At 38.6% G+C, this 14,127-nt stretch overlaps 1 protein-coding gene across 5 annotated transcripts in view; it reads left to right on the top strand.

Annotated features, from left to right (window-relative positions):
- Window positions 1–14,127, top strand: part of NFATC3 (nuclear factor of activated T cells 3) — a 130,379-nt gene that overhangs the window by 67,686 nt on the left and 48,566 nt on the right. For all 5 annotated transcript variants that reach the window (XR_003211606.2, XM_025889018.2, XM_025889016.2 and 2 more), the window contains exons 4-5: window positions 5,405–5,604; window positions 11,201–11,373. Coding sequence is in view for 4 of the 5 variants with exons in the window: in XM_025889018.2 (XP_025744803.1) it covers window positions 5,405–5,604; window positions 11,201–11,373 (373 nt within the window). In the remaining variant the exon portion in view is untranslated. The remainder of the gene's footprint in view (window positions 1–5,404; window positions 5,605–11,200; window positions 11,374–14,127) is intronic.

Below are 14,127 nucleotides of genomic sequence, written 5' to 3'. Positions count from 1 at the left end.
TCTGGGGAGGAGCAGAGGAAGAGGGAGGGAAAGAATCTCAAGCAGACTCCCTGCTGAGCTTGGAGCATGAACCTGGGGCTTGATCTCAAAACCCTGAGATCATGACCTGAGCAGAAATCAAGAGTCACATACTTAACCAACTGAGCCACCCAGCCACTCCTGTAACACACTTTTCATAGTGATCCATACTATGGAAAATAATAAAACAGGGTAAGGGGACAATGATATGGTATTTTAGGTAGGATGGTCTTCTCTGAGGAGCTGACCTTTGAGTATGGAACTGAAGGAGTGAGGTGGTATGAAGATCAAAGGGAAGAATATTCCAGAGTGATAAAGTATTAAGTGTGAAAGCCTTGAGGCTAGGAATAAGCTTGGGTGGGTCAAGCAATAAGGCCAGGATGGTTAGAGCCGACTGTGGAAGCAAAAAGAGTAAGAGAAGGTAAGGCAACAAGTTAGCCAGGGCTCAAATCACATAGGCCCTATAAATCACCACAGGGCATTTGGATTTAGTTGAGTGTTGGAAGGAAGCCATTAGAGAGTTCTGAGCAGAGGATGAAATTATCTAGTTAAAGTTTGTTCTGGCTCCTGGACAGCAAATAACCTGTAAAAGAACAAGAGCAAGAACAGGGAGAATAGTTATAAGGGTATTGCAGTGGTCCAGGTTTAATTGCTTCTCTATAAATGTTACAGTCCTGAAAACCATCCTAGGTAAATTATATTACCCAATAACAGGCAGAAATCTTCATGTCCTTTCCTGGGTAGAGGATAATCAATTATGATGTTGCTTGGTTACAAACTCCACTGTAGATCCAGGAATGGGCAAGGAGGGGGAGTAAAGTGTTCACCTGAAGGACCTCATAGTAGACTAAAACTCCTTCTACACATTTGAACTCTGACTACATTATATACCTAGAATCATGGACATAGACTAATAGCTAATATTTGTTTATCACTACCTACATGACAGCACTGTACTAGGCACTTTATATTTGATATCACCTATCAGGCTAATTTATAAACCATAGTACAGAAACAGAAGGTAATTTTTTTTTAAAGATTTTATTTATTTATTCATGAAAGAGAGAGAGAGGCAGAGGGAGAAGCAGGCTCCCAAGGAGCAGGGAGCCCAACGCGGGACTCGATCCCAGGACCCTGGGATCATGACCTGAGCCGAAGGCAGACGCTTAACCATCTGAGCCACCCAGGCGCCCCAGAAGAGAATTTTTTTAAAGGTTATTAAAAAATCTCTGGCTTGGAAGCCACATGGTCTGGAACATTGTCCAGCCATCCACCCCAGTACTGCTATAGTGAAAACAGCACTGACACTGTGACTTATGACCATAACTTGTTCTGTCGGTGCTAGGGACTGAGTGCCAGAAACTCCACTGCTGCCTTGAAGAGCTGGACACCTCCTCTGCCGTGGATACTGAAAAATAGACTTTATGCCACTGACATTATCATGTCTCTCCCTTGCTGGTTTAATGGACTAAAGCAGCCATGGAACAAATCTTTCTCCCAGTTGGTGGCTAAAAGTAGGAGTGGAGATTACTCAAAGACATCTCTCTGAAACTTGTAAGACCACGAAGTATGAGGAAACCACTGTATCCAAGCAGAGGAATCAGACTAAAGCTGCACCAAAGCCCAGACATAGCTTAAGAATTTGTTACCTGACAAAGGAAATAGCATGCCTCTTTCTGGAGGTAAATACTTTCCTACTTGAGTCTCTAAATCCCTTGAATACAAAGTGTTCAGTATATGTTCAGCAATACACACACACAAAAGAAAGTATAACCCACAATAAAAAGAAAAACAATCAGTAAAAGCAGGCCCAGAGATGGTCTAGATCTATTTCTTCATCTGTGTTGGAGTTATCAGAAAGAGTCTTTAATCATAACTATGATAAAATGCTGAACCGTCTAGTAGAAGAAGTAAGCTATATATGTGAAGAGATGGAGGGATTTCAGTAGAAACATGAAAATTTTTTTAATTGAAAAGATAAGGACAAAGATACAGTATTTATATTTATATTTCTAATATAAACACAAAAATTCTCAACTAAAAACTAACAAACCATAACCAGCAGCACAGTGAAAAGATCATACAGCATCGCCAAGTAAATTTATCCGAAAAATGCAAAAGGTGGCCCAACATAGGAAAATCAATTGATGCAATACACCACATTTAATAGAAGAGATAAAAACTACACAGTCGTTTCAGTTGACACAGAAAAAGCATTTGACAAAATTTAATAGCCTTTCATTTACGCACGCACACACACACACACACACACACACACACGGAAAGGGGGAAAATGCCTTACCATGAAAGATCATTTATGAAAAGCCTACAGCTAACATCATAATTAATGGTAAAAGACTGAAAGCTTTCTCCTTAAGATTAGGAACAAGGATGCTCACTTTTCACCACTGCTATTCAGCATTTGTGCTAGGACTTCTAGTCAGAACTATTAGACAATAAAAGAAATAGAAGGCATTTGAATTGGAAAGGAAGAGGTAAAACTCTCTATTCACAGATGACATGTTCCTGTACATAGAAAATCTCAAATCATCCATACGAAAGCTACAGAGCTAATAAACACAACATTTCCAGGTGGAAGATCAATATACACTCAACATTTGTGTTTCTGTGTACCAGTGATGAGCAACCTGAAGAGGAAATTTAAAAAGCGATTCCAGGGCGCCTGCGTGGCTCAGTTGGTTAAGCGACTGCCTTTGGCTCAGGTCATGATCCTGGAGTCCCTGGATCGAGTCCCGCATCAGGCTCCCTGCTCGGCAGGGAGTCTGCTTCTCCCTCTGACCCTCCCCCCCATGTGCTTTCTCTCTCTCTCATTCTCTCTCTCTAAAATAAATAAAATCTTTAAAAAAAATAAAAAGCGATTCCATTTACAGTAGCATCTAAAGGAATTAAATTGAACCAAGGAGGTGTCAAAATTTGCTGAAAGAAAAATATAGATGGAAACATAAAATAAAAATGAATAAAATTTAAGTATATGTAAAATAAAAATAGATATCCATGTTTGTAGATAGGAAGACTTAACATTAGTAAGTCATCAGTACTCCCCAAAGCAATCTATAGATGCAGTGTTATACCTCCCAAAATTCCAACGGCCTTTTTTGCTGAATGGAAAGGCATATTTTCAGATTCATACGGAATTGCAAGAGGCCTCAAATAGGCAAAACAGTCCTGAAAAAGACTTGGAGGACTTACTCTTCCTGAGTTATAACTTACTACAAAGCTACAGTATTTAAAACACTGTGGTACTGGCATATAAGCAGACCAATGAAATAGAATAGAAAGCCCAAAAATAAGCCCTTACATATATGGTCAATTCATTTTCTGTAGGATACCAAGACTATTCAGTGGGGGAAGGGACAATCTTTTCAACAAATGGTACTGGGAAAACTGGATATCTACATGCAAAATAATGTAGTTGGATCCTTACATTACATCATATACAAAAATAAACTCAAAATAGATCAAGGACCTAAGTGTGAGACCTAAAGCTATAAAACTCTTAGAAGAAAGCACTGGGGAAGTCTTTGACATTGGATTTGGAATTGGTTTCTCAAGTATGGCACCAAAAATACAGGCAACAAAAGACAAAACAGATAGATTGGACTCCATCAAAATCAAAAACTTCTGTGAATCAAAGGACAGTACTAAGAGAGTGAAAAAACCTACAGAATGAGAATTATTTGCAACATCTATAAGGGATAATTCAGATTATATAAAGAACCCCCAACTCAGAAACATCAAAACAGATACACACTCAAATGAACCCCCAAAGAATGCTGAATTTTTGTTTTTTTGTTTAAGCAGTCACTTAACTTGGTTGGAGTCAACCTGGAAAACCTGTCTCTTTCTGGTTGGTGGCAGCTCATAATCTCATTTCATTTATGTTAGCTTTACACTCCTCGGGATCTGACCTGTTTATAGGTGGTTCCCAGGTCAATCAAAGGATTGGGCAAAGTTTGTATGTATAATTTGGAGCTCCCCTTCTCTGGCTGTCTTCTTTCTGGGATTTCCCTCTTACTCTCCAGAAGCTGTGGTTGTTCTGTACTCTGTCCTTAGTTCTTCAGGCCCTCAGACTAGATTTTCTTTTTTAAAGATTTTATTAATTTTATTTGAGAGAAAAGGAGAACATGAGCAGGGAGTGGGAGAGACGAGCAGAGGGAGAGGCAGGTTCCCTGCTGAGCAAGGAGCTCAACGTGCGGCTCTCTCCCAGGACCCTGAGATCTTGACCTGAGCCGAAGACAGATGCTTAACCGACTGAGCCACCCAGGCACCCCGACTGCAGATTTTCTGTAGGAGTTTCCACCACTTTGTAAGGCATGGACTGTGGCCTTCTCTCTGGTTAAAAGTCTTAAAAACAGGAAACACACTTTTTGTTACTCTATTCTTACATGTGTCAGTTTACTTCCAGAATATGCTTACTTTGGTTACCCTCCATGCTTTCAAGTCATTCTTTATGTTTGTTCAAGTTTTAATTGTTATCTGCATGATGATGGGTCAGATTGGTGCTACTCAGCCATCAGATTGGATAGGGGAGCCTCCCTAAGTCCCAAATGTATACTTCTTTAGGCTCTGTTTCTTTTCTTTTTCTTTCAAGATTTTATTTATTTGAGAGAGAGAAAATGAGAGAGCACGAGAAGGGGGAGGGTCGGAGGGAGAAGCAGATGCCCTGCTGAGCAGGGAGCCAGATGTGGGACTCCATCCTGGGACTGCGGGATCATGACCTGAGCCGAAGGCAGTCGCTTAACCAACTGAGACACCCAAGTGCCCCTAGGCTCTGTTTCTTTTATTTTCTTCCTTTTTTATGGTCGCTGTTTTTACCTCCAGCCCTTCCTGGTCCTCCCCCTGGATAGTCATTTTAACCTCAACAATAGTGAAGGCTACCAGAGAAAGCCCAACCTGCTAACTCAGTTGAAACTTTAAGTTGGTAACATATATAATAGGCTTTTTGAGATTCTTTCTACTAAAACAAACTGTCTCTGATTTTAACATCCTATTAGAGGAGCTTCCTGTACACCAAAGTCTTTTAAGTCTGGTCTGGATGATTAATGTTGCCTGGTGTACAGAATCAGCATTACTTTTGGTTCTTCACAGCATTCTATAAGAAGGCTTTTGCAAAATATTTATTGTTCTAGATATTTATACAGAAAAAAACCCCTCATCCCTTTCTAACATATTCCAACCTTTTATAACTCATAAACTTTTGAAATTTGGAAGATTAGTTCACTTATTACTTTTTCTTATGTTATCTTTTTGAAATAACATTTTGTGTATCAGTAATATGTTACTAATATAACAGACTTACTATTGTAAGCTTATTGTAAATACATGGATAATGAACTGTATTTTTCCATTTGTTCTTCCTAATTAGCTCCTGGGCTATAGTGAAAAGCCGATAAATCTACAGATGTTTATTGGAACAGCAGATGATCGATATTTACGACCTCATGCATTTTACCAGGTGCATCGAATCACTGGGAAGACTGTTGCTACTGCAAGTCAAGAGATAATAATTGCCAGCACAAAGGTTCTGGAAATTCCCCTTCTTCCTGAAAACAATATGTCAGCCAGGTATCTTGAAACATGCCTCAAAATGGACAGTTTTTTTTTTTTCCTAAAACAACTTTCAGAAAAAACGTATTTCTTTTTATAGTACAGAAATGAAGCATTCATTGTTCTAAATTAACTGAATAACATTATATAAATAATCGTAGTATATTTGCTAGGGTTGGTAGCGAATTTCCAGGAAAGAAATTGAATTCGCGAAAAGTTTATGAACCGTAGTACCAGCCAAGCATTATGTTAAGTGAAAGAGAAAAAAATATATGGACTTTTTTCAAGTTGCTCACAGTCTAATAGGATAGACAATAATAATTGCAGTACAGTTGTTGTAATTGTTAAATTTCCTTAAGGAAAACTTTGACTCTATCTCCAGGGTATCCTGTTTGACTTATTTCCAAACAAAATGAGGTAGCTAGCTTCTGAATGAGAATGCTTTAGAGTTTTGTTCAAGTTAGGATTATATTGCAGTTTATTATATGTTAGATTGTATGTTAGAAAATGCAGTGGCTTAAACATTAGACATTTAGTTTGTTATTCCATAAGAGAAATACACAGGTAGGCATTTTAGGACTAGGCACAATGGCTCCATAAGTCATTGGTGGTCCAAACTCTTTGTTTTTTCTTCTCTGCTATTTTAAACATGTGACTTCTGTCCCCAAGATACAAAATGGCTGCTGGAGCTCCAGCCATCACAACTGTAGTCCCAGAAGGAATAAGGAGGAAGGGTAAATGAAAACTTCCATCTGAGTTAGCCTCTTTTTTATGTTATGTTGTGTTGTGTTATGTTATTTATATATATTTTTAAGTAAGCTCTTTGCCCTACGTGGGGCTTGAAGTCACAACCCTGAGATAAGAGTTACATGCTCTACCATCTGAGCCAGCCAGGCGCCCCCTGAATTAGCCTCTTTAAAGAGCTTGTTACAGGGGCACCTGGGTGGCTCAGATGGTTAAGTGTCTGCCTTCTGCTCAGATCATGAGCCCAGGGTTCTGGGATCGAGCCCTGCGTTGGGCTCCCTGTGTCAGGCTCCCTTCTTGGTGGGGGTCGTGCTTCTCTCTCGCCTTCTACTGCTCCACCTGCTTGTGCATTCATGTGCTTGCTCGCTCTCTCTCAAATAAATAAATAAATAAATCCTTTAAAAAAAAAAAGTTTGTTACAGAAACCTACCCAACAAATCTCATTGTTCATCCTTGTATATCAGGAACATCTGGGATTTTTTTGTTTTGTTTTGCTACCTGTAACGATATAGGGACCTATTACTAAGAAAAAAGGGGGGAAAAGGAAATTTAGTAGGCAACTTTTAATTTGTCACAACTAGGTATTTGAAACTTATAGTGAGGTTTGTTACATAGATTGTTTCAAACTACAGTATAGACCTTTCTTAAAATGGCAGTAACATCTGTCCCAGGCTATTGCAAGAACAGATTATAAAATAAGATTTTGGTCTCTAGCTCTCTTCCTTTAAATTTATACTTAAATAACTTTTTGGGTAAGCTGAATATACCCCTTAAGGAAAACCAATTTGTGATACAATTCTATTATTATAAAATAAGAACTGCCAAGTACCTGGGTAGCTCTGTCTAAGCGTCTGCCTTCAGCTCAGGTCATGATCCCAGGGTCCTGGGATCGAGTCCCACCTTGGGCTCCCGGCTCTGTGGGAGCCTACTTCTCCCTCTGCCTCTACCTCCCTCCCTCCCTCTCTCTTCTCCCATGAATAAATAAAGAAAATCTTAAAAAAAAGAATTGTCTTAAGAAATAACTTGGGGCACCTGGGTGGCTCATTTGGTGAAGCATCTGACTCTTGATTTTTGGCTCATTGGGCTCAGTAAGGAGTCTGCTTGTCCCTCTCCCTCCCCCTTTGCCCCTCTCTGTGAAAGAACTTGTTATTTAGGGTTTTTTTTCTTGTTACCTGCCTATTACTAGAAAAGACAAGTTAATAAAAATTGAAATAAAACCTAATTTTTACCTGTTTTGTTTACATGGACGGTACTCAATAACCCAACCCAGTTCTCTGCCTCCAGGCATCCTTTTGACCCATTTTCAAATAAGGTGAGGTGGCCAACCACTGAATGAGAATGCATGCTTGTAGGCTTCTTCCCTTTTACTCTAGGCATGAAAAGCATATTTGATTCATTTGGCATCAAAAGCATATGAATATACAGTACAATAGCTGCAGAGGTGAATTTAAAACTCAGTTGAACCATCTTTTTCTAAGAACTCATAAAATTGATCTTTAGAAGATAGTTTGCAGGCCATGTTTCCATTCATTCTTCGGGATATTCAAAGCACTAGACTTGAATCACGTTCAATAGAAAGTCACCATAAGTTTCTTACACTTCTTAACTTTGTCTGAAGGATAGGATAAGAAATATCCTGGGCGGCTCAGTCATTAAGCGTGTGCTTTCGGCTCAGGTCATGATCCCAGGGTCCTGGGATTGAGCCCCACATTGGGCTCCCTGCTCCGCAGGAAGCCTGCTTCTCCCTCTCCCACTCCCCCTGCTTGTGTTCCCTCTCTCGCTGTGTCTCTCCCTGTCAAATAAATAAATAAAATCTTAAAAAAATAAAAAGAAATATCCATATGAATAACTTCATAATCTGAAAAAACACCATTAAATATATTAGCTCTTATGTTGGTCATTATTACACATACACGTACACACAAAATCTTTTCAAGTTAAAGGGAAAAAGCTGATTATTTCCTGATGGCATGGTAGATTTTGGTGTACCAGACAAGGAGAGACATATAAAAACTTTCATCACATTTATTTTTTGCCTTGGCTTCTGGAAATTCACAGTCAGGTTCAGTTATAGTAATTATAATAATTTGTATAACCCTAGATTTGGAATATATTATTTCCTGTTCCTTCTATTTAAAATTTTTTTCTATTTTTCCTTGACCTAATTTGTATTTATGTTGTAAAATGCCTCATCCTTTCTAAAAATAATGTATAAATCAATAAAAAAGAGCACACAAGTTTCTAAAATTTTCAAGAAATTGGGAAAGCTTCACATATCAAATAATGTGAGAAAATCAGCTAAATGTAGCTACCTTATCCTTTTCCCATCTACTAGTATACGGAACAGGCTGTAGTCATGACTCATCCCTTCCTCAAGAGGATATGGCATATACTGCCTGCCTGGATCAGATCAGAAAGGACAAAGCTGCAGAAATATCATTGTTACTAGTTACATGCAGCTAGTGCCTTCATCCCACCCTGCCAGATACACACCTGAAGTTTCTCTGGCCATTCTATCTACCCTGGCCTGTTAGATTGGGGACAGGAATTCTGTAAGAAGGCTTGTGGCAACATTGTGTGTCTCCCAAAAAGGGTTGAATAAGAAGCAACTAGAAGGGGCGCCAGGGTGGCTCAGTTGGTTACGCATCTGCCTTCCGAAGGGGTCGTGGTCCCAAGGTCCTGGGATCGCCTCCCCCACCCCCCCATCGGGCTCTCTGCTCAGCAGAAGACTGTTTATCCCTCTCCCTGCCGCTCTCCCTGCTTGTACTGTCTCTCAAATATGTAAATAAAATCTTTAAAAAAATAAAATATATTCATACTTGTAAATCGAATTAATAGTTATTTTTATTCCTCTATGTGTGGTTTTTTTGTTGATCTGGTCTTTTCTTGCATTTTGTAGCCAGAGGTATTTTGCACTTTTTTTTTTTTTTTTGAGATTTTATTTATTTGAAAGACCGAGAGCAAACACAAGCAGGGGGAGCAGTAGAGGGAGAAGCAGGCTCTGCACTGAGCAGAGAGCCCAACATGGGGCTCCATCCCAGGACTCTGGGATTGTGACCTGACTTGAAGGCAGATGCTTAACCAACTGAGCCACCCAGGCACCCCATGTAGCCAAAATTTTAAGATTGTCATTTCTGATACTCATTCCAAATCTTCTCTTAGAAACTTAGCTCTCTGCTAAAATACCTTCCTTCGGGTCACCTAAGTGTCTCAGGTCAGTAGAGCATGTGAGTCTTGATTTCAGGGTTGTGAGTTTGAGCCCCGCGACGGGGGTAGAGTTTAAAAATATAAAATAAAATAATACATACATATATTTATATAAAATACCTTCCCTCAAAACTCAATAAAATGGATAATCTCTGGTATTTCTTTCCCCTTAAAGACTCCTATTGACATGTTAAGATGGATAATCAATACTGGTTGAGCTAAAGTGCAGGTGTTCAATATTAGTTAAATATAATTTGTTATCCATAAATGGCAACTATTTATTTTCAAAAGTATTTCCTTTTTTGGGAATTTCTTCTGTATCTTTCTGAACATGAAAGTATTCATCCTTTTGGGATTCTTTTTTGTGCTTTACTGGTTCTTATCTTGATAACCTAGTTCTTTAACACATATTGTCCTCAAAGCAACTGCTGCAGCCTCTGGGCAGTGAACACTGGAGTTGGGGCTGTTGGGGTAGATAAAGCAAAAGGACAGATGACAAGGAATACCACAAGAGAGAGGAAACTTTAACTAGAATGTTGATTATTAAATCCGTTTGCTTTCTTTCCATATGTGAATACAAATATATGTTTTAGGTACTGTTGTTTCCTACTGATTGTGTGTCAAGCAGCCATACAAGTAATAAATTTTGAAGATAATGAAATGTTAGAACTTAAATGCGAAAACTTTAATTTTATATGTGCATACTTTAGAAATGAAAGAATCTTAGTCTGATGGATTGTTTTTACTAATTAACATTCTACTAGAAAAGTCTAAAAATGCTATTAATGACTGATTTGTAGTCCTACAAGTTAATCTTTTTTGGCCTGGTTATATAGAATTAAACAGTCTTTTTACTTTGTATTTCACTTAACCTAGTTCTGTAAAAGAAACCACTCTAAAATTTAGTGGCTCAAAGTAATAACTTCATTATTTTCATGATTCTTAGTGTTGGCTGGACTCAGCTGGTCCATTCATGTGGTGTCAGCTGGGATCACTCATGCACCTGAATTCAGCTGGGAGCTCAGCTGGGTTTTGAACATCCAAGATGGCTGGGATGGCTGGAGTAGTTGAGGATTGTCTTGGCCTTTCTCTCCACCTTGCCGATTGGACTTCATGGTGGCTCAGGGCTCTAAGAGAGGAAAAGTGGAAGTTATGAGGCTTAAGTGCTGGGCTCATAACTTTTACTGTATCAATTGATTACATTCTGTTTGTCAAAGCAAATCATAAGGCCAGCTTTCAAGGAGAGGTACCTAGGTACTCCACCTCTTGATGGGAGAAGTGGTATGCAGATACAAAAATGGGGAGGAATTAACAGCCATCTTTTTAGACAGTCTACCACGCCTACCATTATACGTTTGTCATTGAAAACATTTTTAATCTTAAAATTGAAATAGGAGAAAATAGCAGTCATACATCTTTTTTTTTTTTTTTTAAGTGGGCTCCACACCCAACATGGGGCTTGAACTCACAACTCTGAATTCAAGACCTGAGCTGAGATCAAGAGTCCAATGCTTAACCAACTGAGCCACTCAAGCACTCCATATATCTTTCTTTTTTGACCTGATTTTAGGTAGTGATAGTTCTTTCCTGCCAAGTTGAGCTAAGTTGTTGAGGACCACTAAGTATCAGTAAGCAAATAAATTTTGTTTATTTTTCTCCCTAGTATTGACTGTGCAGGTATTTTGAAACTCCGCAATTCAGATATAGAACTTCGAAAAGGAGAAACTGATATTGGCAGAAAGAATACTAGAGTACGACTCGTGTTCCGTGTGCACATCCCACAGCCCAATGGAAAAGTCCTTTCTCTGCAGACAGCTTCCATACCTGTTGAGTGCTGTAAGTGAGCTTGTGGTGTTGTTTTCAGATTTTGTTTATGATAAGCCATTTTCTAGTTTACTTATAATGTAATATTTGGATCAGAAGTATAAACTGAGGCACAGAGATTGGATAGCTAATGTGATTTTCTTGTATGGAAATAAGCTATGTGTTTAGGTGGGAGGAGTACTGATCTTGGAGTTAGAAAACGGGTTCTCATGATAATTTGACCATACATAGCTGTGGGACTATAAACAAATTATCTTGACAACAGTTTTCTTACCTATAAATAAGGAATGTGGGCTTGATGACGTCAGAGAACCAATTGAAGCTATGGTTCTGATACTAAGTATCCCTTGGTCACCTTTGTGTAGTTAAAATGTGAGCCTTCTTGTTGGAAGATGCTTATCTCTGCAAGCTGATGCCTCAGCTAAAGACTTTTAGGAGTTTATTTTTTGGTTTGTTTTACCATTAATCTGTTTACATCAAATTGAGAAAGTGAATGCTCCCCCCCTCGCCGATTTACAAAGGCAAGAAATGAGAACAGGCCCTAGAACCTGGTACCTATTCAAGCCCTGGAGAACTGTGAACCTCTGGCAGTTAGCTGGTAGGACTGAAATTTTGAGACTGCTGTTTAGATGTTTAGGACATAGACTTAGAAGTGTTCTAATTCTATGTCTTAATTTTGTGTAGGAGGAAACTGAGGCACAAGTATATGAAGTACTCATTCAGTACCAACACATTCAGTGTTGGTGAGAGCTGTATCTAGAACACAGGCTTAGTGCTCTTTCAGTTGTACCATTTTATTTCTGTGAAACACACGCATTCCTAATTTGGGATCAAACCTACTGTATTAACTTGCTCTGCTCCTTTTTGCTGTTTGTTGAATTGGACTATTTATTATTTCCCAGTTGACTTTGGGAATCACTGAGCAAATCCATGGTAATAGAATTCACTGTAGAAGTAGTTTTGTATTAAATTTTAACAGACAATACAGGTACATGCTACAAAATTCAAAAAGAATATAGAGTGAAAAACAAATTTCCAGGTCAACTATTTCCCCTTCTTAGAAGCAGCTATCATTGCCATTGTTTTTATTATCATGCCTGACTGTTCTGTGCCAATATAAGCATATATGTCTCTACTTTTTAGCGAAGTTAATTTTTTTAAAAGAATTTACTTATTTATTTGAGAGAGAGAGAGATAGTGACAGAGATAGCGAGAGAGAGCACAAGCAGAGAGGAGTGGGAGTAGCAGGCTTCCTGCGGAGCAGAGAGCCTGACGCAGGGCTTGATCCCAGGACCATGACCTGAGCCTAAGGCAGGTGCTCAACCACCTGAGCCACCCAGGCGCCCCTAGCAAAGTTAATTTAAGTAATTTAAGTTCATAGAGTAATTTGAGTTTTTGAGATGAAGTTATTATTTTAAAATCATTTTCTATTTTTTCTTTTAGTTTATTAAATTAATATGTGATTATTGTTGAGAATATAGAAATGCAGAATGGTGCAAAGAGTATGAAAATCTTTTGTAATACCACTACCCTGAGGTAGTCACTATTAACTTTTTTTGGATTTTTTTTCTTTACATTTATACATAATATCTTTTAGTTGAGCTTACCTGCTTATTATGACTGCCATATGTTAAACACATTTTTGCTGTTACTTTGAATGTACCCATGGTGGCTAGTTTCCACCATAAATATCTAAAACTTGAAATAGTCTACCTCTTAGGCCATCCATTGCTTATTTTCATTCCCCTTCTCTCTGAGCCATTTGGAACATAAGTATTTTCTGAGATCTAGGTTAGTGCTCAGTACTTTCCAAGTGATAGTTGATCCTAAATCCCAGACCCATCTCCTATGAAAAAGGGTCTGTTTTAACCTTCTCTTTGAATGGGGCAGTGATTCCAATTCACATACATTTTTGTGGCTTGATATTAAATACTTGGGAGAGTCAAGAGCCATAGTGAACTGGGAATGTGTGCTTCCTAAAGGCATTCAAGTTTAAATTTCTTTAAAATGTTGTTCTAGGGGCGCCTGGGTGGCTTAGTTGGTTAAGCAACTGCCTTCGGCTCAGGTCACGATCCTGGAGTCCCGGGATTGAGTCCCGCATCCGTCTCCCTGCTCAGCAGGGAGTCTGCTTCTCCCTCTGACCCTCCCCCCTCTCATGTGCTCTCTCTCTCATTCTCTCTCTCAAATAAATAAAATCTTTAAAAAAAAAAAAACTTTAAAAAAAAGATAATAAAATGTTGTTCTAGCCAAACAAAACACAGCTGACCCTCAAAGCCACCAATTTTCTACCCACGAACTAGGACTAAAAGTAGACCAGTTTTCCAGCTGTGAAGAAGAGCATATAATCCATACTTTTTTTATTTGTTTTAATCCAGAGAGAAACCTAATTAGGCATTTGGCAAGAAGAAACCCTTAGAGAATCTTAGCAGTCAAAAGAAGTATAATCTGTAGCTTAAAGCTTAGGCAAGTTAAAAAACAAAGAAAGAAAATAAAACTCAGAGATAGGATCTCACAAAATATAACAACTTGAAATCAGGCAATATCAGAGAAAGGTGACCAAGGTCACTTTATAAAAGTTGATAATTTAAAGACTGACCTTAAGGCACTAAGAAAAATTATGTTCACATACCTTGGGAAGGAAGAGTGCAGTGCACTGTAGAAACATTTACTTCCCTTTTTTAAAATTCAGTATGTACTTCATGTATGCTTCGGTTATTTAGAAAATTGCCCAGAATGGAATCCTGTTGTCTCGGTGATGATCTAGAT

The sequence above is a fragment of the Callorhinus ursinus genome, unplaced genomic scaffold (assembly GCF_003265705.2).
Source record: "Callorhinus ursinus isolate GAN/ISIS: 27379988/994484 unplaced genomic scaffold, GSC_fseal_2.0 scaffold37, whole genome shotgun sequence".
Classification (NCBI taxonomy): domain Eukaryota; kingdom Metazoa; phylum Chordata; class Mammalia; order Carnivora; family Otariidae; genus Callorhinus; species Callorhinus ursinus.
Note: the sequence above shows the minus strand (reverse complement) of the source record. Positions and strands in the feature narration are given on the sequence as shown.